This window comes from Maudiozyma barnettii, assembly GCF_903064755.1.
Source record: "Maudiozyma barnettii strain CLIB 1767 genome assembly, contig: KABA2_13, whole genome shotgun sequence".
Taxonomy (NCBI): Eukaryota; Fungi; Ascomycota; class Saccharomycetes; order Saccharomycetales; family Saccharomycetaceae; genus Maudiozyma; species Maudiozyma barnettii.
Window position 1 is genome coordinate 2010 of NW_024545250.1, and position 20461 is coordinate 22470.

The window sequence follows — 20461 nt, forward strand, 5'->3', positions numbered from 1 at the left end:
TAACTTATATATAAACTACACGCTTATCATTCTTTCATCTTATATTTTATTTTTTGTTTACATTTCTTTTATTTACTTTTATCTTACTTTTTTGTACTCATTTCTCTTTTATTTCATAATATAGATCTTTGACTTCGAAATTATTTAACTACTAGTATAATTAAATATAATTATTTCAATCCCATAGTATCTTCTTTATTGTATAGTAATAAGAAAATACATTCAGTTACACCAACAAATAACTAACTACACACACATACATACACAATGAAAGGTTTAATTCTAGTCGGTGGTTACGGTACCAGATTAAGACCTCTAACTCTTACTGTCCCAAAGCCTCTAGTTGAATTCGCTAACAGACCAATGATCCTGCATCAAATCGAAGCTCTCGCTAACGCTGGCGTTACCGACATTGTTCTAGCCGTTAATTACAGACCAGAAGTCATGGTTGAAACTCTACAAAAATACGAAGCTGAATACGGTGTCTCCATCACTTTCTCCGTCGAAACTGAACCATTAGGTACTGCTGGTCCATTGAAATTGGCTGAAGACGTCTTGAAGAAGGATAACTCTCCTTTCTTCGTCTTGAACTCCGATGTCATTTGTGACTACCCATTCAAGGAATTGGCTGATTTCCACAAGGCTCACGGTGGTAAAGGTACTATTGTCGCCACTAAGGTCGATGAACCATCCAAATACGGTGTTATTGTCCACGATATCGCTAAACCAAATTTGATTGACAGATTTGTTGAAAAACCAGTCGAATTCGTTGGTAACAGAATTAACGCTGGTCTATATATCCTAAACCCAGAAGTCATTGACTTGATTGAAATGAAACCAACCTCTATTGAAAAGGAAACTTTCCCATTGCTTGTTGAACAAAAATCCCTATATTCTTTCGACTTAGAAGGTTTCTGGATGGATGTCGGTCAACCAAAGGATTTCTTATCTGGTACTGTTCTTTACTTGAACTCTGTTGCTAAGAAGCACCCAGAAAAGTTAACCAAGGGTGACAACATCGTCGGCAACGCTATGATTGACCCAACTGCTACCATCTCTCCTTCTGCTAAGATCGGTCCAGATGTGACCATTGGTCCAAATGTCACTATTGGTGACGGTGTTAGAATTGAAAGATCTGTCGTTCTAGCTAACTCTACTATCCTTGACCACTCTTTGATCAAGTCTACCATTGTTGGCTGGCACTCAAAGGTCGGTAGATGGTGTCGTCTAGAAGGTGTCACTGTTCTAGGTGACGATGTTGAAGTTAAGGACGAAATCTACATTAACGGTGGTAAGGTCTTACCTCACAAGTCTATCTCTACCAATGTCCCACAAGAAGCCATTATCATGTAAGAGTACTTTCAAACAAAACCTACAAAAACTAAGAAACGTTCCCTTTCATATTCTGCCTTTCTCGTATCGATAAATCAATGAAAGAAAAAAAGAAAAGAATTAAAGTGTAATATTACTACTACAACTTTATAATTAATATATTTTAACGGCCTAATAATTCTACCTCTTTTTATTTCTAAAGCATATACTTTTTATATTATTACTATTTAAAAAACGATAACTCAATAACTCATTACTTTTATGTTATAAATTTTTTTTATTACTCTTTGTAGCATGTCTTCAATTATTTAGAATCATCTGAAATTTCAAAAAATTAGTTTTTTGTAATGCTTGACTGTTAGCAATAGTATTATTTTTATATCGCGAATTTACTTTCTATGGTTACATAATGATATTTAATATGATCATGGATTATTTCTACTTAAAGTTTGAAGAATCACATCTAGACAGTTGTCTACATCAGGGATAGCTATTTCTGTTCCTTCACTTATCATTTTCCTATATTTGTGTATCTTGAAATTATCCTCAACAACACTAATAACATCGTCTATCTTCTTTTTCCTACTCTCCTGTAGTACACTTAATTCAATTGCTAACTTTAATCTGTTTTCATTACCAACAGGTATATTGACTCCAGAGTTATCCTTCAAATATTTACTCAAAACAAGACGTTGCCTCTTATTCATATCGTCCTTCAATTTTTGTTTATTTTTCTTAATGTCGGATAATAATTTTTCATTATCTCTTATTTTTGCCGGTAATATTATACTTGGTGGTTTATATATTTGATCCTTCTTTTTACCATTGCTTAATATCTCTATTGTTCTTGAATTTATCCCTTTAATATTCGTTTTGATAAACTCTAACGTTTTTTCTAAATTTTGCACTTCTTTATCTTGATTCTTGTGGTTTTTGTTATATTGTTCGGCAAGGTCTTTCATAGAGGTAATAATCTTTGGAAATCCTCTAGATAGTCTAGTGGCAGCTTGTGAAGGATACATCACAAAATCTCCTGGAGACATCATAGAACCTTCCAGGTTAAGAATATTATGACTTCTATTTGAAATAGATCTTACCGCCGATACATTGCCGACTTGGTTATTATCCAGCAGATTTAATTGTTCCTGATAGTGCATATTCATTATCGAATCAGGAGTAAGCCCTTCTTTATTTGGAGTTGTGGTCAAGGCACCACTCTGCACAAGTATATCAAAAAATGTTTTATCATTATTTCTTGCTGCGATGTGTAAAGCAGTATCGCCGTTGTTATCCTGTACATTTAACAATAACTCTATACGATACTGAGGAGCAAAATCCTTTATTTTAGATAATAAAATTTCCAAATAATACACAGCAGAGGGCGTCGTTGATTTTCTTTTAATGATGTGATGGATGACTGTTTGAGAATTAGAATCTACATCAAATACAGTTTCATGTAATAATTGAAATATTCTTGGGAAAGTTCTCTTTGTGTAAGAATTATGAAACATTGCACTTCTCATTAAAGGTGTTTGCCCTTTACTATTCAAGGAACGTGTACTTACACCAACATTACTTAGAGCCTCGACAATTGATAGATTACCCATTGAACATGCCCAGTGGAATGCCGTATGAAGTTCGGGATCAATTGGGGCATCGATGTATGGACTGCTATTTGCTGGAGGAGTTAAAAGCTCTTGTGGAACAGGCTTATTGAGGCGTACTTCATTAGAGATAAAATAGTCTACTAGCTTAGACAAATAATTGTTAACTTTATCATTTATATCTGTACTAGGTGGTCTCATTTGAACAGGGTATTTTGGAATAGAGGATACGATCGGTGATGTTCCTATACCACCAAATCTTTGTTGGTCAAATGGGTTTGCATCAGAAAAATCACTTGGAGACGTTGGTAATGAAGGTGATGACGCAACCGAAAGTGAGGGCTCATTACGGGTCGTTTGTCCGTTTGAATTCATATTTTGATTATTTTTGTTTCCTTCAAGTTCATTCCCTTGTGGCTCTATATCACTGGATAATCCATCGTCTATATCAATTTCTTTAAATTGTGGTTTATATTGAATTATATTGGACTTTGCTTGATCCATTGCTAACATCCTTGTTGAAGAACTATCATTTAATTTTACTGCGGGGACAGCGCCATTACTTCTTGAAAAGGCCATATCACTTTGAGCCCTTTGCAGATCAGTTCCTGCCCCTAGTACTCTCTTCTCTTGCAATGCTTTAGGAGGTCTACCTCTTCTTCTCGTTACTACTGGGTTCCCATTGGCAGGGGTAGCTGTGGTTCTAGTGGTCTTTTTATCTGTTAATGCTGACATACTGGCACTCTTTGTAGCTTTCTTCTTCGAATCTGCTCTCGATGTATGATGGTGCTTAGGAGCTGGAGGAGGTGACTCCATTCCTGCGACATGCTTATAATCAAAGAGTGGTTTTAACTCGTCATACACATTAAATTTTTTTGCTAGGTTTTCAGCCAAATTTAAAGGCACCCAAGTACCTTGATATTTACCAAACCCACCTTGAACTTTTTCATGAGTTTCCTTTAGGACCTCCTTCTCTAAGATTCTAGTTCTTCTTGCCTTGGCAAAATTTGCTGCCTTCAAAATATGTGTAGCATTAACCCAATCGTCTCTCTTCCTCTTCATAATCGAGCCTGTGGGATGTATAAACTCGTACACATCAACGCCGGAATATTTGGCAGAATATATTTGATTTGACATAGTCAATTTCTAAGTATCGTTGTACTTCCCTAAAGATATATGTTATAACCCTTCCTTTCTATCAATTGATCAACAACTAATATTTTTGATTTTTTTTTGAAGTTAACTCTGTACTATTCTTCTATATGCTTCCTAGTTAGTTTAACAACCAAAATATTTATTTAGAAACTACTAAAAGTAATACAGCAGAATTGACTATGTGAATGTTTTTATGAATTGAAAAAAACTTTACTATTAAATTCTACTTAATATTAGGGCTATGTTATTGTCTATTATTTTCTACATGCCTATAACAAAATTTCTCTGTTGTGTATTGTGTATAATCAATCATCTTACTTTTGTTGATTATCCATTCGGTGTATGGATTTCATAGCGGAAATTTCGACGCCCGAATACAAAAAACAAACAAAACAAATAGAAATAATTACGATTTAGGTGATCGTTTATTGAGAGAGACAAGTTATCCTAACGTTATTTATATTTGATATTTAATACATAACTATCTGATAGCTGTTGATACAAGATAAATATATTGCTGATGTTGCTTCTGTACCTTGTATATAAGTCTATCTAACACCAGAAGTAGTGCTTATATGCAGACCATATTATTAATTGAGAAACAGTATCAATAAGCCTTAGAAACTCATGATGGTGATGGTTCTTATGCTATTATCATCTATATTTTAATCCATTACGTTCTATTTGCTTGGTTATTAAAATAGAATGCTTGACCTCTCGCATAAAGAGTCAATTTGACAAATTTCAATTATAGAATACACTTATGGTTAGAACTTCACAGGATGGAATAATAAGGTATAGCATTTTATACCAATGCACGTATTCTTACTTACTTTTTATTTTCTCCTTCGATGAGACATTATTCTGATTAGTTCGTACCTTAATTAAATGAATATTAATAAATAGTCTATTGGTAGTTATAGTGTAACTTATATATTTTCCAGCAAGAAAAGTGAATTTTATTAATTAACATTAGTTCCATTTTAACCCTCTAAATACTTCATAAATTTGGATATGAAGAGAATTGAATAATTAACTTTTCCTCTTTTAAGTGGAAGTTTATGAATATTAGGGTCCTCAGGTAACCCATAAAAATTGTGATCTGCCCCATCTATCAAAAGCAACAGGCCCCTCTCTTGAAATAATTTTTCGTATTTCTCTCCATCTTCAACTGGGACAACTAAATCCTTTGATCCGTATACCGACAAGACTTTGAAGGATTGATTGATATCGTTGAATTTTAGAGTATCTACCTTGGCTGTGCTTAAAATTTCAGGTGTTGGGACCCAACACTCCTCATATTTGCCATATCTTAATGTTGAAATATTAAGGCCACCCTCTTTTCTCCATGTTGGTTTTATTTTTGTATACCTTGTAAGCAATCCACTACCATCAAACCGTCCACAACAATTAACTATTAATGGAATTTGAAATTCCTTACACGCTAGTAGATATTCAAACATAGCAAGTACACCTCTAGAATGGGCTACCATGATTTTAGGACAGACAGACTCATAATTACTATCATTTGATGGCATATGCTCCCGTAACTTCATGTTGACCAAATCCAAAAGAGGACCCTTGCAAATAAAAGTACAAATGGTGTGAATATCATTAACATCTTGCTCAATGGTTCTTCCTTCCATTTTAAATTCATTTGGTGATGAGTCACCTTGTCCCCTAAAATCGAACCGTATTACACAATATCCAATATTGCTCAGTGTTTGGGCTAATAATGGCTGGTAAATAGCATTTTTGTGAGATTGATGTCCATGTAATAGTGTTGCAACTTTGAGAACATGGGGTTCTATATCGTTTCCAATTACTGGCAATGAGATAATTGTCGCAAGTTTAGCAATATCTCCAAAATGATCTTGACCACCGAGGACGTTAACGAATAACTCATTCTTCTCAAGTTTAATATAATTCGGCGTTACAGTTTCATAGTCCATGCCGAAAGAAGTGTTCAGTTCCTAGAAGGCTCACTATTTTACGTTAACACTGGAGTTTATGAATATTTTAAATATGGTGCTTCATTTTCTTATACACGGGGCCTATTTGTTGGTTTAACAAGCGTGACGTTTTATTGCGGCTACAATCATTCAACTAAAATTTTATCTTCCAAAACGTGCTACTGTTTAAGGAATATGGTTGTATACTGTCATATTCTTTTGTCCTATATATGAATACACAGTTTTTTGTTTAAAACTTATTTAAATAAATTATTTACAAATGATAAATAAAACCAATTGTTTTTAAGTCCAGTGCCTATTCTTCATCACTCTCATCATCCTCATCGGATGAAATCTCCTGGCCAAGATTTTCTAATCTCTCTTTATACTTAGTATTTTTCTCGTCTAGTTCTGTAACAAGAAGCATCAATTCATCCATTTCACTTTTGTCGCTCTCCTTTTCCTTCAGAGTTATATTTTCGGCCTCTAACAACTTAACTCTCTCCTGAAGTTTCTCGATATCTGTCTTTTGTGAGTTTTTATTAGTTTTTAGAGTACTTTCGAAATTTTTAATCTCAGCAGCTTGTTCCTCAATTTTTGTTTTCATTGTAGAGACGTTATTTGTTAGCGTAGAAATTTCAGAAACGAAACCTTTCTTTTCAGATTCCAATTTTGATATGGTTTTAGCGCTTTCAATTGACTGAGTCTGTCCTTTGAGTAGATCCTTATTCTCCATTTCAAGTTTCGATACCTTTTTATTGCACTCTAAATAATTTTCTTTGAATTTCAATACCTCTGATTGAGTAGTTTCCATTTCCTTAATGGAATCTTGCAGAGCATTATTTTGTTTTTGTAAAAATTTTGAATCTTCTAATTGACCATTAAGTTTGCTTAACTTTTCTTTAAGAACCTTCAATTCGTTTTCTGAATTTTCTGATTTTTTCTTCAGTTCAGAAAAGTCTATTTTAATGGTTTCAGTCTCACTCTTGTATTTTGTTAGAGTCGAGTTTTCTGATTCAAGAGTATCAACTTTTGATTTAAGTTCATTCGAAAACTTATCGGTAGCTTTTAATTTGTCATTTTCCTTTTGTAATCTGGAAATATTTTGAGAAGATGATTCTAACTGTTCTTGGATGATCTTTAACTTGTCATTATTCTTTTGGAGAGATTCCATTTCTGTACACAAATTTTTATTTGAAACTTTTTCTTCTGCCAATTTAGTATCTTTTTCAGATAGTTTCTTCTTCAAATCGATTATGATATTATCCTTTTCAATGTTATTTTTTGATAATTCTGTTGCCTTTTCTACATCCTTATGTAGATTTTCGACCTCTGTTCTCAATTGTTGACTAGTACTCTCCAATTCCTCATTAGAAGACAGAAGATCTACTATTTGTTTCTTATCTCCTGCAGCTACATTACCATATTCAATTGTTTTTTTCTTGAAATCATTCTCCAAATTTGTGAATTTATCATTCAAGGCAGAAATAGCTTCTACATGCTTCTTTTCTGAATTTTCTTTTTGTAACTCTAGACCAGCTACAATCTTTAACTTTGAAGAGAGGTTCCCATTTAAATCATCAATTGTCTTACTCATTTCTAAAATTTTTCCTGAATCCTTTTGGGATTTTTCCTTGGTGGATTTCTTGATGGCATTAACTTCTTCATCGGCTGTCTTTAATTTTTCTCTAATTTCTAATATCTGCTTATCAGCTGATTTCAGTTTCTCAGATAAAATCTTGGATTCTTCACTACCACTTTTTTCCATTTCACTTAAGGTATTCGTTGTTGTTGTTAAGTTCGATTGAGTCTCCTTTAACTTTTTGTTTAATGTTTTAATAGTATTCTGAGTCTCCTCTATACGTTCTTCGTTTTTCATTTTGGTTTCTAATATCTCTGATTCCTTATTTTGTAATTGGACTTGTAAAGCTTCAATCTCAACTGTCCTAGCGCTTGAAGCATCCAAGGACACCTGAGTAAGCTCTAAATTGGACTTTTTCAATTCCTTGATAGTGACATCTTTATTCATTAATTTTCCTTGGGTTAGTTTTAAAGTGTCTTGCAATTTATCAGTCTTAATTTTACTTTCTTTTTTGATAGATTCCAATTTGGTCTCTGCTTCCCTAAGTTTTACACTGCTTGTTTCCAGAGTGAGATTGGTTTCATCTAAACTTGATTTTACTGTCTGCAGTTCAGATTTATGTTCATTTTTAGATATCTCTAATTCAGATCTCAATTGGTCCGTGATCTTTTCCCTCTCTGTTGAATCATTAGAAATTTTTAATAACTCATTTTCTAGTTCGGTTACTTTAAAAGAATATTCCTGAGTAATGGTGGACGACCCTTCATTCAAGAGTTTTCTTTCTTTGTCAAATTCTTCAGTCTTTAAACGCAATTCCTGCTTTAATTTATCGAGTTCCTTAGTATGTTGTAAGGCGGCCTTTGAAGAAGCATCCTTTACTTTTTGAAGTTCTTTCTGGAATTTTTCAGAGTTTATAGTCAGTGACTGGATATTAGAATTCAATGATTGTAGTTGTTCCTTTTGTTCCCGAATTAGGATGTTGGCTTTTTCGATTTTTTCGATCATTTCATTCTTTTCTCTAGTAGAATCCTGATATTTTGTCTCTACGTCATCCAACTTTGTTGTTAGATTGCTCACCTCTGAGTCCTTCCTCTCAAGTGTTCCTTCAGCAACCAACAATTTCTCCTGCAACTCTTCCAAATTAGTCTTGAATTTAATTTGGTCGTCCATAGCTTTTTTTATTTGAGCATCTACTTTCGCATTTAAGGCAGTGATCTCCTTTTGGCGTTCTGCTAATTTTGATATATTTTTATCCTGTAATTTTGAGTTGGCTAAATTAATCTCATTGATAGAATTTTGTGACTTCTCGAATTCTTTTTGAGTTTGCTGTATTTCCTTGACTAAAGAGGCATTTTTGGTTGTCAATCGATCAATTGATTGCTGCATTTCTAATGTAGAATCTTTCAGTGTACGTTCTGATGATTTAGTCTGTTCAACAAGTTTCTCTTTTTCCTCAGAAAGGTCACGGATTAACTTCTTCTTTTCTTTTTCTAGGGATAAAATGTTCTGGGAAGATTCCGTTAATTGTTTGGAAGATTCATCTTTTTGATTTTCTAAATTAGTCTCTAGCTCTGTAATATGGATTTCACTTTGTTGCAGTTTCTCTTTTAAATCCTCCACATTTTTTGTTAACTCTTCTTTCAGAGATGATATTTCGGACTCTAAATTACTTATTTTCAATTTGGACTTTTTTAACTCTTGTTGCAATTCATTCGCATATTTTCCTGTCTTTTCTTTCTCTTCTACAGCTTTTATATTTGCATTATCTATGTCTTTTTGTGCCTGCTCTAATTTTAATCGAACCTCCTTCAATTTATCTTGGTTTTGTTCATTTTTAAAATCAGATTTTGTTTGCATGTCTGTTAGTTTATCTTTCATGTCCGAAATTTGTGCAATTAGTTCATTCCGAGAAGTCTCCAATTCACCTTTCTCACCTGATAAAGTATCCACTTGTGATTGCAATTCCTGTTTTTCATTTTCTATTCTTTTCTTGAATAAATCTTGTGACAATGAGGTGCTCTTCAGAGATTCTTCTAAATTTGTTATAGTTGTTTTATATTTTGCCGTGTCAGATTCCAATGAAGTCCTGAGAGCAGCTAAGGCCAATTCTTTTGATTTTATATTTTCTTGATTATTGGAGAGTAAATTTTGAAGGCCGTCAATTTTTTTTAATTGTTTTTGAATTTCTATGTTTTTCTTCACGATTTGTTCTTTCACCAGATCGAATTCTTTATGTAGATCATTATTGAGTTTCTGCAGAGAGCTGTGTTCGGAGTTTTGTTTTGAAATACCTTCACGTAATTTTTCAATTTCAGCATCCTTTTGCTTGATATCAAGCGAAACTTGGTCCTTCAGGGTATACTCATCCTTCAATTGAGCTTGTAAGTTGGTTTTTTCATTTTGTAGATCTGTATTGTTTTGGCTTGAGGATGTTAATTTGCTTTTCAGGTCTTCAATAGACGATTTTAAATTTACCATCTTACTAGTTAAAGATTCCTTTTCTATCGATAATTTTTCAAGTTCATCAGCGTCAGTTTGTTTAGCCTCTTCATATTCATTTTCTAATTCGGATAATTGCTGCACAAGAATATCCCTCTCATCGATAATCGACTGATTTTCTTTTTCTTTGTTATCTAATGAAGTTTGCACCTTTTGAAATTTAGCAGTAAATTCAGATTCGATTTCACCGATTTTCTTCTGCAAATTTTCTCTATCAGCTTGAATTTCTTTATAGTTTGATGCAAGCGACTTCAGTTTATCAGTCAACTTTACAACCAGTATATCGTGACTATTAAACTTTCTTTTCCATTCTTCTACCTGTTTTTCTGTGTCAGACTTCTCAGTTTCAAGCTTCTTCAATACACCCTCCATGCTACTAACATTATTATTAAGTGAGATGATTATGGACTCTTTCTCAGACATTGTTTTCTCCAACAAGGCTTGTTTTTTTGAAAGATCACCTATCTGTTTTGTGAAGTTCTTTTCGTTTTTTTTCAACTGATCTTCAAGAGTTTTCTTTTCTTTCGTTAATTGAAATAATTCTTTACTCATTTTATTAATACCTTCTTCTGCTTTTGATTTTTTAGAAGCAATATCTACTAGATTTTCATTCAACTTTTCCATTTTTCCTTTGAGTTCCTCTATGGTAACTTGGTTATCTTCAATCTGAGAATTATTCTCCAACTTTATTTTTTCTAGATTCTCTTTTTCATTAGTTAATTGTTCAAATTTCTTAGTAGTTTTGTCTAATTGAGATTCGATAGTAGTAAACCTTTCTTTAACATTGCTGTAATCATTTTTCAATTTTTCATATTCACCAGATGTTTCAGAATGTGTATCATTTAAGGCATTGAGTTGGTTTTTCATGTCTGTTATTGTTTTCTCATTATCTTGGTTAGCCTTAGTTAATTCTTCTTTAAGGTCTGTACATTTTCCTTGCAATTCTTCAAATGATTCAAACGTAATGGATTGATATGACTCTTCCTTCGGACTATGTGACAGTGCCGTTCTAATTCTATAATAGTTATCATTAAATAAGTTGACAAAATATAGTGTGAAGTATAATTTTGGTAGGCCAGTATCATCTAAAGGTGGATTAAAGATATCGAATTGAACATTATTTCTTGAAAATAAAGAGTTCTCCTTAAATTGTCTGATTCGGGACTGATAGTTATCTTGGCCTAGTCTTCTGGTTAAAAATTCGTAGTAATCCTCTCTTGCTATTGGTGACTTTTTTGAACTAAATTCATATGCAACACCAAGTAACATACTCACTAAGCATTTTATAGTTATATCTTCCTCATTGATTTGGTAACAAAAGGCGAGTAGGGAATGAACTGTGGTGCTTGTTGATAAAAAATCGTCAACTGCAGCAAAATTTCCATAAAGCCAAGTAATTAAAAATGTAATATAGGATATTGGGATCCGAATGTGACCACCTGTCAGTGAAGTTAGTAGAAGTTCACCTATTGTTCCGATTACAGACAGTGGTTCTTCGTCATCTATATGAGATCCTACTTTCATCGTACGTACAATTTCTGCGATCGAAATTTTTTGTTCATCTTTCCCTGTATTTTCCTCAATATCTGTAAATAAAAATGTCAGGATATCTGTGGAAAAATATAACTTATAAGGGTTTAATCCTAAGTCCATGTCGAAACTTAAAAGGATTTCCAATATATTGTAGTTGATTTTCTCACCCATCGAGTTTCTGTTGTCTCCAGTATCTTCTGGTACAATACCATTAGTATTTGTTTCTTGAACAACCTCATCATTAGTATCGTCTTGAGAATCTTCATTAAAGGTACTATTATAACCGGCGATTTGTTGTTCTATAAATTGTTTTTGTAACTCATAATTTTTGCTGAAATATGCTTTTACTAACTCCAACGATGCCATTCTGATGTCAAACGTATAAATTGAATTGGCGTATAAAATCCAATTTACTAAAACGTTAATAACTTGGATTGATGGTACATTCTCTATTACGTTAGAACTATTAAGAGATGGATCGAAATAAGGAACATCGATTTTGCCAAATTCTATCTGGCAAACATCATTATTTCTTATCATATCAGCTGCAGTAAATAGAGCTATTGGACGAACTTTTTTGGGGATATTATGATAAAATGCAAGACGTAACACAATCATTAATATGTTTGAGTTGAGTAAAGTATCTTGATGTTTTTTTGTCACGGAATTACCTTGTTCGACAGTTAATGATACAATGTCCAGGCATGTATTCATGTTTATGATTCTTTGATCATTCCAAAAGAAATCCTCAGAAACTGAATCTTCATCCCTAGTTAACGGTTGGTTCAATATATGAGCTAACTTAGGCAAATTACCTGTCTCCAAAAATAGTGTTTGGTTAGAGGTGTTATAATTTAAGATATTATTAATCAATGACAAACAATCATTGACCACAAGTGAACCTCTCAGACTTCCTTCTTCTTCGATAATGGCAAATAATCTCTCGAATATATTTTCAAAAGCAACAAGCTTTTGAACATGAGGCGAATCATTCACTATAGTCATTAATAATAATATAGATTCATCTCTTACAGGCTCATGTATATCGTCAAGTAAACTAACTATTGTGGATATACTTGTTGGTAGGGATGTAATAGCATTTCTTGCTCTATCAGGTCTTGTTGATAAAATGGCTTCTAAAATCTGAATAGCGTAAAGTCTAATGTGAAAGTTTTCTGTCTCTAGAAAGCCAATAATTAAATGAATAAGTTCATTCGATTGAATTAATGCATCTGCTATCCATAATGAGAATTGATCTACAGACTCATCTTCTTGTTTCATCACCAATGGAGAAGGATATTTACCATTTTGCAATCTCGATTGTCTGGATATCCAATCTCTAGTCAAATCTTGATCACCATCACCTCTAATAAATAAAATTAACAGTGTCTCTAGAATGGCTCTAACCATATCATCATCAATGTGATCTCTCTTTAATGTATTCAATAATGGTTTCAAACCTGATGCAACAACAGATTCTCTATATTGCCTACTGAAAGCTTTCAGCCCTAGGACAGCAGATCTTCTATCTCCTATCAACGTTGAATTTTCAACTCTATCACATAATGTAGGGATAGTCTCTTCTGCGGTCTGTACCTTAGGCTGCTGCATAAACCCTTGAATCAATTCCATTTTTGTTAAAAGCGATCACTTGTCAGGGTGTTTATGTTGGTTGGAGTTAATTACAATATTAGTCTTTTTTGAACCAAACAAAACAAAATGAAATGATTGATTGTAACTGCACTTGGAGTTCAAAATCTTCTTATGAAATAGATTCAGCTATTAACCGCCAGAGATCGATTTGTTGAAAATGTTTGTATGCCTGCCAAATGTTTTCGCGGAAGACCAGCAAACCAATCAACCAGTTTTAGGTAATCGTATACGAGGCGGCTTCACCTTAGGTTCGCGTTCTTGCTCTTACAAATTGTAATTTTAGGTGATCTGTCATTTGAAACAAAAACAAACAAAAAAAACGCTCCCATATTTTCTCTCGAGGATGCCGCAATTATTGAAAAGCGGATTGAACTTCCCTCAATCACAGTTTGAGAGAGTCAGTTGGTTATGGCTAAACGTAGAGTATCATTATAGTAAAGCTTCATGACATTGAAAGTGGTTGATGTTTGTATCTTTATTTAGTTTCTAAGTTAGGTTTGTAAATACGTTGAAAGGCAATTAATATGGATAATTTGTTATTACCAACCTTTTTACATTATTGAATGTGTCACGTGGAAATGCCCCATCTGGCGGAGTTCATCCAAAAAGGGAAATAAGAGCCACAATTTTCGGCCGGGGAGGCAATATTCTTATTAATACATTTGATTCTAGCGGTACCATCTAAAATAATCACTAGTACTATCTTAGTTGCATTCCCTTTTTCTTTGATATGAGATACACATGCTGAGGATATATATAAGGTAATGAATCTGAAGTAATGGAACTGAAGTATTAAATATATATGTAATGATTATTATCACTTGTTCGGATTTACTAATTTAGATATGTTTATCTTTTTTTATTTTTTTTACTTTTTCGATGCTCCTAAGAAATTGATTAACAATAATACATCAAGAATACAGAAATTCTCAAGGCATATACGCTAAACTAGAAACATAATATAACAATAGAATACAAATATATATAAATATATATCTCCTAGTACTAAAATATGGCAACCATGAATAAAACGTACAATTCTGGGAGTGTAAGTTCGGACACTCATGTAAACTACGATTCTACTGAGTTCCATGTGGGACCAGCTGTCGATATGGATGATCTCAAAATGAAAGAAGATTGGGAGGACCGTCCAGCAAGTGAGTGGTCTGTTCAAAAGATTGGTGTCCTAGAGTCTAAGATAGAAGCATTTACATATCAGATATTTAGAAGTAATAAGTATGGTAAACATAATTTATCAAAAGTAATACCGAAGTTTAAACTTGTAGAGTTTGCAAATGAAGCATTTGGCCATGATGGATGGTCAATAGATATTTTGGATGTACAGATAACAGAATCTAGTATCACGCCGACCCAATCTGCAGAGAATTTAGAAATAGCTTTAGAAAACGAACAACATATACTACATAACGTAATAGCAGAAGCTATAGTTAAAGTTACTTTACGGGATGGTACCAATACTCAAGTAGGAGGAATAGGAAGAGCTGTATTACCAAGTAAAGCGATGAGTTTTGCTAAGGCAAAAAAGGAAGCAATAAGTGATGCTTTAAAGAAAGCTATATTAAGTTTTGAAAGTATAATAATGGAATATAACAGAAAGGTTCAAAGTAATTATTATGTTGATGGATTGTATGTTTCAAAGATAAAGCAAGAATCATACAATCCCTTAGGTGTCACCTTAAGTAATCCCAGATTATAAGATGAATAATTGTATATTAACGTTATTCATGTATTCGAATAATAAGTAAGCAATATATAATTAATTTTACGATATTAATGATAAATATATTTAATGCTATTTGGCGATACGAATTCTGAATAGTAACTTCAAATAGAATATATATTTTATGCTTTTGGATTTTTGGACGACTTTAAAACATCCGTGCCTCCCAAACATCCTTACATGTTTTACAATTTTTATAATTTTTTAATTTTTTTTCTTTTCTTAACAACGAACAAACCATCCTCCGTAACAAATATACTTTACAGACGGCTTTTGAAATTTTCAACCTCTGACAATCTCTATGCTTAATATCACATCTATTATTGTATCTATCACGTAGAGGGCATTATTCACGTAATCTTACTCCAGAACGGTGGTGACTTGACCCATCAGAGTAAACCATGTTTGCATACCAATTACTATACACACGTCTTAGCCATAATGAAGATATGATCGTTATTAACTAGCATTTAATATTGATATACTTATAAGATCACTGTTATTTAAAAAGGTTTTGACATTTTAAAGTTCTTCTTGATAAATCACCATATCTGTGACAATAAAATAATGTATGTTAATAGTGATGAAATGAAACTAGGCAAAAGAGAATTTATACGGGAAAGGAACGTAACATAAATTAAAAGACATTAATATAATATTACTATCTTTGGAAATATATTTAATGAATAGACAGGAATGCTTGATACCTCAATTAGTTTTAAGAATATTGATTGGAAATATATACATATGTGTCATAATGGTTGAATAGCTAATTGTAAGATGAAAGTTCATGAAGCAACATAAGACTGTAATGTTAAGATATAAGAACGGTTACTATAAGTATTTCTTGTCTATTCGGAAATAGATATACTCAGCTACCTCCATAACATAATCGAATAATAGTGTTAAATTTTCATCATAATTCTGCACTCCAGAAGTGTTACATTTCCACAAGACCGCAATTTTTGACCTAGATGGCAAATATTAATATTTTAAACATGATTTACTAACATTATTGATTATAAATTGTTTATTTTTTATAACAATCTCTTCCTTTTTGCAGATAAAAATGGCTCACGAAAACGTTTGGTTCTCCCACCCAAGAAGATTCGGTAAAGGTTCTCGTCAATGTCGTGTCTGTTCTTCCCACACTGGTTTGATCAGAAAGTACGGTCTAAACATCTGTCGTCAATGTTTCAGAGAAAGAGCTAACGACATTGGTTTCACCAAGTACCGTTAAGGATTTTGAATGTTTATATTGCTTAAATTTTCTTTAAACATTTATTTTCATCATATCTTTAATACGACTATAAGGTCAACTCTATAAATCTCTTTGAATATATATTAATATATTATTGTTAAATTATAATAAATATCAACATTATTTAGAATAACTAATGTGACGAGCAATATGTCATGTCAGACGAGCATAGTTAACTAACTACCGCCCACGAAAAATTTTAGGTCATCGCAAAGCTAAGATTGAAATACTACATAAATATCAATAGATAAAAAATGATTTAATAAGAACAAACCGATATATTAATATACTATAACAAAAAACATCAGTAATTTAAGAAAATACAAAATGGGTAAATCTAAGAAAAGATCAAGAGCATCCAAGGCTCGTTTGAATCCATTAAAAAATGAGACCAATTCATCCTCCAAAGATGCTAATCTAGTAACAAAGAAAATTCAACCGTTATTAGCCCAATTACAAAGTGCTACAACAAATGATAGAAGTATGGCCATTAGTTCTATTAGTGTATTATGTGAAGATCCCCATATGAGACAGTTGTTATTAAAGGAGAAACTAATTCATATCATTTTAACACATTCGTTGAATGATTCGAATAAAGATATCGTTATTGAAGCATATGGTTTGTTAAGGAATTTAACACTAGAGGAAGGTTATGATATTTCCACTTACCTTTGGAGAAATGAAATATGGGTGAGTATTAAAAACGGTTTTGAACAAATTGTATCATCCTTAGAAGCATTACAACAAGAAAGCTCCTCCAGCGCCTCAAATAAATCACAACAAGTAGCTCATAACCAATCAAAGAGACTACTCTTTGATTATTCTGATAATTTGATATCGTTATTAGTTTCTCTAACTAACAACTCAGATAATATTTTAAATGAAGTTTTAAATGAAGAAAACTTAAAAATTATATTTGATCTTATTCTAAACTATTTGAATTATGGATTCAATATTCTACCAATTGCATTACAGAACACTATTTTAGATTTAGTATATGATTTTAGCTCAGAATCTATGAACTTCATTGATGAATTATTGAAATATGAGCCTATAATTACTTTAATTAAGCAGCTAAACGAAGCTCCACCTAAGAATGAATTATCTCAGATATTAGTGCAAGGTATTCTTTTACAATTATTAGAAACTGATGAAAATATAACACTTGATTCCAACCAATGTATTAATTTCTTACAAGCTGTAGTTGAAGCTGTGAAAGATATTAATTTGGAGCAGATGAATAACGAGTTAAATTATATTATAAAGGACGAGGTTGATATCCCAAAATTGAAGGAACAGGCTAAAAAGAGACAGAATGCTATGATGCAGTTACAGGCCGTTGAAATTTCCTTAGATGTCGTGGCAGGTATTATTGAAATGATCTCATCGTTAAATGTGACTGTTTCCGATAATTTATTTAAGTTCCTCCTTGCAACTCTTCCTTCATTTTTGGATGCGCTGCTACAAGATTTCCCAGATAGGGTATTTATTGCTTGGAATAACATGTTATGGCTTCTTGCCGGCACTGAAGAAACTATTGACAAAAGTATCCTCACAGGCTTATGGAATAAAGTAACAACATTCGAGGATAAGAATAACGAATCCATCAAAATGGGTAAAATAAGTGTTATGTGGGTAATTTTGAAAATATGTGGCAACCAGGCCGATGTTGATCTACTACAAGAATTCGGAATTTGGAACAATGTTGAATTTGTAAACACAATAATTCAACAATATAATGAGGTTACAGGTATTGATTTCAGGCAAAGATGTTGTGCTTTATTAGCAACAGTGGCCTGCTTTCAGACACAAGATTTGAGTGTAAATGAAAAAGTAGGTGCGTTCTTGATTAAATTGTTATCATCTAAAGATACACCTGTGGATATTTTAATCGAAGCTCTAAGCTCCATATTCGAAATATACTCCGATTGTGACTTTACGTATGATGTTCCTGTTTTCGTGAATGGAAATTATTTGTCTGTTTTAGAACAAAATGTCGTTCCAAATTTAAAGGAAGTCTTTAAGATGGTTGATAAGAACAAAAATCCAGCCCAAAAGGAAAAGTGCACCGAAATGTTTAGCACTTTACAAAGTTTCATTCATTACAAAGCAAATGAAAGGTCATAAATTTTTACAGCATTATTACATATATATATATATATAATTTAAACAATAAAACTATTAGATATTTGTAAACAGTTTTAGTGTTACCAATATTAAATTGACATACTATATTATTTATTTTTGATTAAATATATTGTTACATGATATGATGCATACTTTTACATTTGAGTGAACGATCAAAATTATGGATCCACAGATTTATTGAAGGATCATTTGGTATATTGCTTTGCCTGTAATAGAACTTTCCTTTCATATTCAGCTTTGTTTTTTTGAAATGCCCTCCAAGCAGGCTCTTGTGCTGGGGAGTTAGGGTTTGGAGTATCTAAGAGATCTTGAATACCTAAACAGATTTGTTTTAGAGTTATGGCCGGTCTCCAGTCTTGTTCTTCATTCAGGATACTCAGGCAAATGGTACCACTTGGGTATATGTTAGGATGATAAAACCCACTAGGTAGTTTAACCTTAGGTGGTTTCGATGGGTACTCATCTGGATATTCTATAGTCAATGGATATACACCTTCATGCCATATTGTGCCTTCTTTACCTGGAATACCAGCTTCCCATTTCTGCAGATTCATAGTACCGTCAGCTTTCTTAGTTGGTTTTGCAAAGAAACCAAAGGGATGATCCTTTCTCCATTTTTTCCTTTCTTCTTGTAGACGTTGTAAACATAAACTACTCATTGTTATGTATGGAAAGGTATTCGAGTATTCTGCTATGATGATATGGTATATATTTTCTTTCTAATATAGTATTTGTTGACACTGTGAAAATAATTGTTGCTTTATTTGTAACGGGGGCACCAATTTATGAAGTCTACTTACTATTTTATTTCGCGACTTCAAACTTTTTTTCTTCGTCGCACTAGATGATAATTATATTCACAAAGGAAACCTCAAAGGTGATGATGCCCATAGTATATCTAAAAAAAAAGAGGGATCAGCGATTTCATGGAAAGACCAAGTACTCTGGAGAGGCCTTTTAAAACAGCAGCTAACAATAAACCTAGAATGTCTACTGAAGAATACGATGATTTGGATGATTTACTGATTGATGAAAACCCGACTACGTTAGATACTGAGACTAAACTAGATTCAGAAAATAAAAACCCTAGTCAGTCCCAGGGGATTGATTCGACTCTTAAATCTAATGAATCAGATAAAAACGACCCGCAAGTCCAACAAATGATGACTGAACTTCAGAGTGAATTTGCTAATCTTTTGAAGCACCAGGAAAATGTAGATGGAGTTGAAGGTAGTGTGGATAAAGAAGCTATTGATAATTTTAATAACCTCATTGGTGCCTTAGGTAAAGCCAGCACCGCCGAAGAAGAGACTACGACTAGTTCAAAGGATTATTCTATGAAGAACGGAATTGATGGTGCAGATTTTAAGAATGTTATCGCTAATACTTTGGATAGATTAAAAGAGAGTGGAAGTAATATTGATTCCAGCTTAAAGGAAGAGAAAGCCGCAGAACAAGGGTCTGACGATGTACTTTCTCAACTTTTAAATCAGCTTGTTGATGGTACAGGAGAAGAAGATGGTATTGACTTTAATGATGATGGTATGGATAATGCTATTTTAAATATATTAACTCAAATGTCTTCAAAGGAAGTCCTATATACACCAATGAAGGAGATGAAAGATGATTTTTCAAAATGGTTCGAAGAAAACGAGACAAAGGATGAACATCAAGATAAGATGAACTTATATAAAAAACAATATTCCTTGGTACAAGAATTAGTCTCATTATATGAAAGGGAAGATTATGATAATAAACTTTTCCAAAACGAAATTACAAATTTACTTGATGAGTTAGAACAGTTAGGTGATTCTCCTGTGGGAAAAGGTTTCAATAACAGCTCTGTCAATGAAGGTGGACTCGATGACCTTGCTAAGATGTTGCAAGTAGATGGAGACGATCAAAGTATGGGGAATATTGACAAAGATATTACTGAGAATTGTCAGCAGCAGTAGTCACGTATATAAATTTTCTCTTTACAAATAAAGAAATGATTGCATG

The 20461-nt window shown here is 32.7% G+C and overlaps 9 protein-coding genes across 9 annotated transcripts; 5 read left to right on the forward strand and 4 right to left on the reverse strand.

Annotated features, from left to right (window-relative positions):
• Nucleotides 1-267: 267 nt before the first annotated feature.
• On the forward strand, nt 268-1353 carry PSA1 (mannose-1-phosphate guanylyltransferase; the record flags this gene model as incomplete). The annotated part of the gene is made up of 1 exon (XM_041552880.1): nt 268-1353. The coding sequence occupies one exon, from the start codon at nt 268-270 to the stop codon at nt 1351-1353; it is 1086 nt and encodes a 361-aa protein (XP_041408814.1).
• A 404-nt stretch (nt 1354-1757) lies between these two features.
• On the reverse strand, nt 1758-4073 carry MBP1 (transcription factor MBP1; the record flags this gene model as incomplete). Its single annotated transcript, XM_041552881.1, has 1 exon — nt 1758-4073. The coding sequence occupies one exon, from the start codon at nt 4071-4073 to the stop codon at nt 1758-1760; it is 2316 nt and encodes a 771-aa protein (XP_041408815.1).
• A 1001-nt stretch (nt 4074-5074) lies between these two features.
• KABA2_13S00154 (uncharacterized protein) lies at nt 5075-6043 on the reverse strand (the record flags this gene model as incomplete). Its single annotated transcript, XM_041552882.1, has 1 exon — nt 5075-6043. One exon carries the CDS (start codon nt 6041-6043, stop codon nt 5075-5077), a length of 969 nt encoding a protein of 322 aa, XP_041408816.1.
• A 316-nt stretch (nt 6044-6359) lies between these two features.
• On the reverse strand, nt 6360-13289 carry USO1 (Uso1p; the record flags this gene model as incomplete). Its single annotated transcript, XM_041552883.1, has 1 exon — nt 6360-13289. The coding sequence occupies one exon, from the start codon at nt 13287-13289 to the stop codon at nt 6360-6362; it is 6930 nt and encodes a 2309-aa protein (XP_041408817.1).
• Nucleotides 13290-14322: 1033 nt separating this feature from the next.
• Nucleotides 14323-15027, forward strand: RAD59 (Rad59p; the record flags this gene model as incomplete). The annotated part of the gene is made up of 1 exon (XM_041552884.1): nt 14323-15027. The coding sequence occupies one exon, from the start codon at nt 14323-14325 to the stop codon at nt 15025-15027; it is 705 nt and encodes a 234-aa protein (XP_041408818.1).
• A 1093-nt stretch (nt 15028-16120) lies between these two features.
• KABA2_13S00220 (40S ribosomal protein uS14) lies at nt 16121-16291 on the forward strand (the record flags this gene model as incomplete). The annotated part of the gene is made up of 1 exon (XM_041552885.1): nt 16121-16291. The coding sequence occupies one exon, from the start codon at nt 16121-16123 to the stop codon at nt 16289-16291; it is 171 nt and encodes a 56-aa protein (XP_041408819.1).
• Nucleotides 16292-16639: 348 nt separating this feature from the next.
• SYO1 (Syo1p) lies at nt 16640-18439 on the forward strand (the record flags this gene model as incomplete). The annotated part of the gene is made up of 1 exon (XM_041552886.1): nt 16640-18439. The coding sequence occupies one exon, from the start codon at nt 16640-16642 to the stop codon at nt 18437-18439; it is 1800 nt and encodes a 599-aa protein (XP_041408820.1).
• Nucleotides 18440-18645: 206 nt separating this feature from the next.
• UBC9 (E2 SUMO-conjugating protein UBC9) lies at nt 18646-19119 on the reverse strand (the record flags this gene model as incomplete). Its single annotated transcript, XM_041552887.1, has 1 exon — nt 18646-19119. The coding sequence occupies one exon, from the start codon at nt 19117-19119 to the stop codon at nt 18646-18648; it is 474 nt and encodes a 157-aa protein (XP_041408821.1).
• A 327-nt stretch (nt 19120-19446) lies between these two features.
• On the forward strand, nt 19447-20415 carry PEX19 (Pex19p; the record flags this gene model as incomplete). Its single annotated transcript, XM_041552888.1, has 1 exon — nt 19447-20415. One exon carries the CDS (start codon nt 19447-19449, stop codon nt 20413-20415), a length of 969 nt encoding a protein of 322 aa, XP_041408822.1.
• Between the last annotated feature and the right edge of the window lie 46 nt (nt 20416-20461).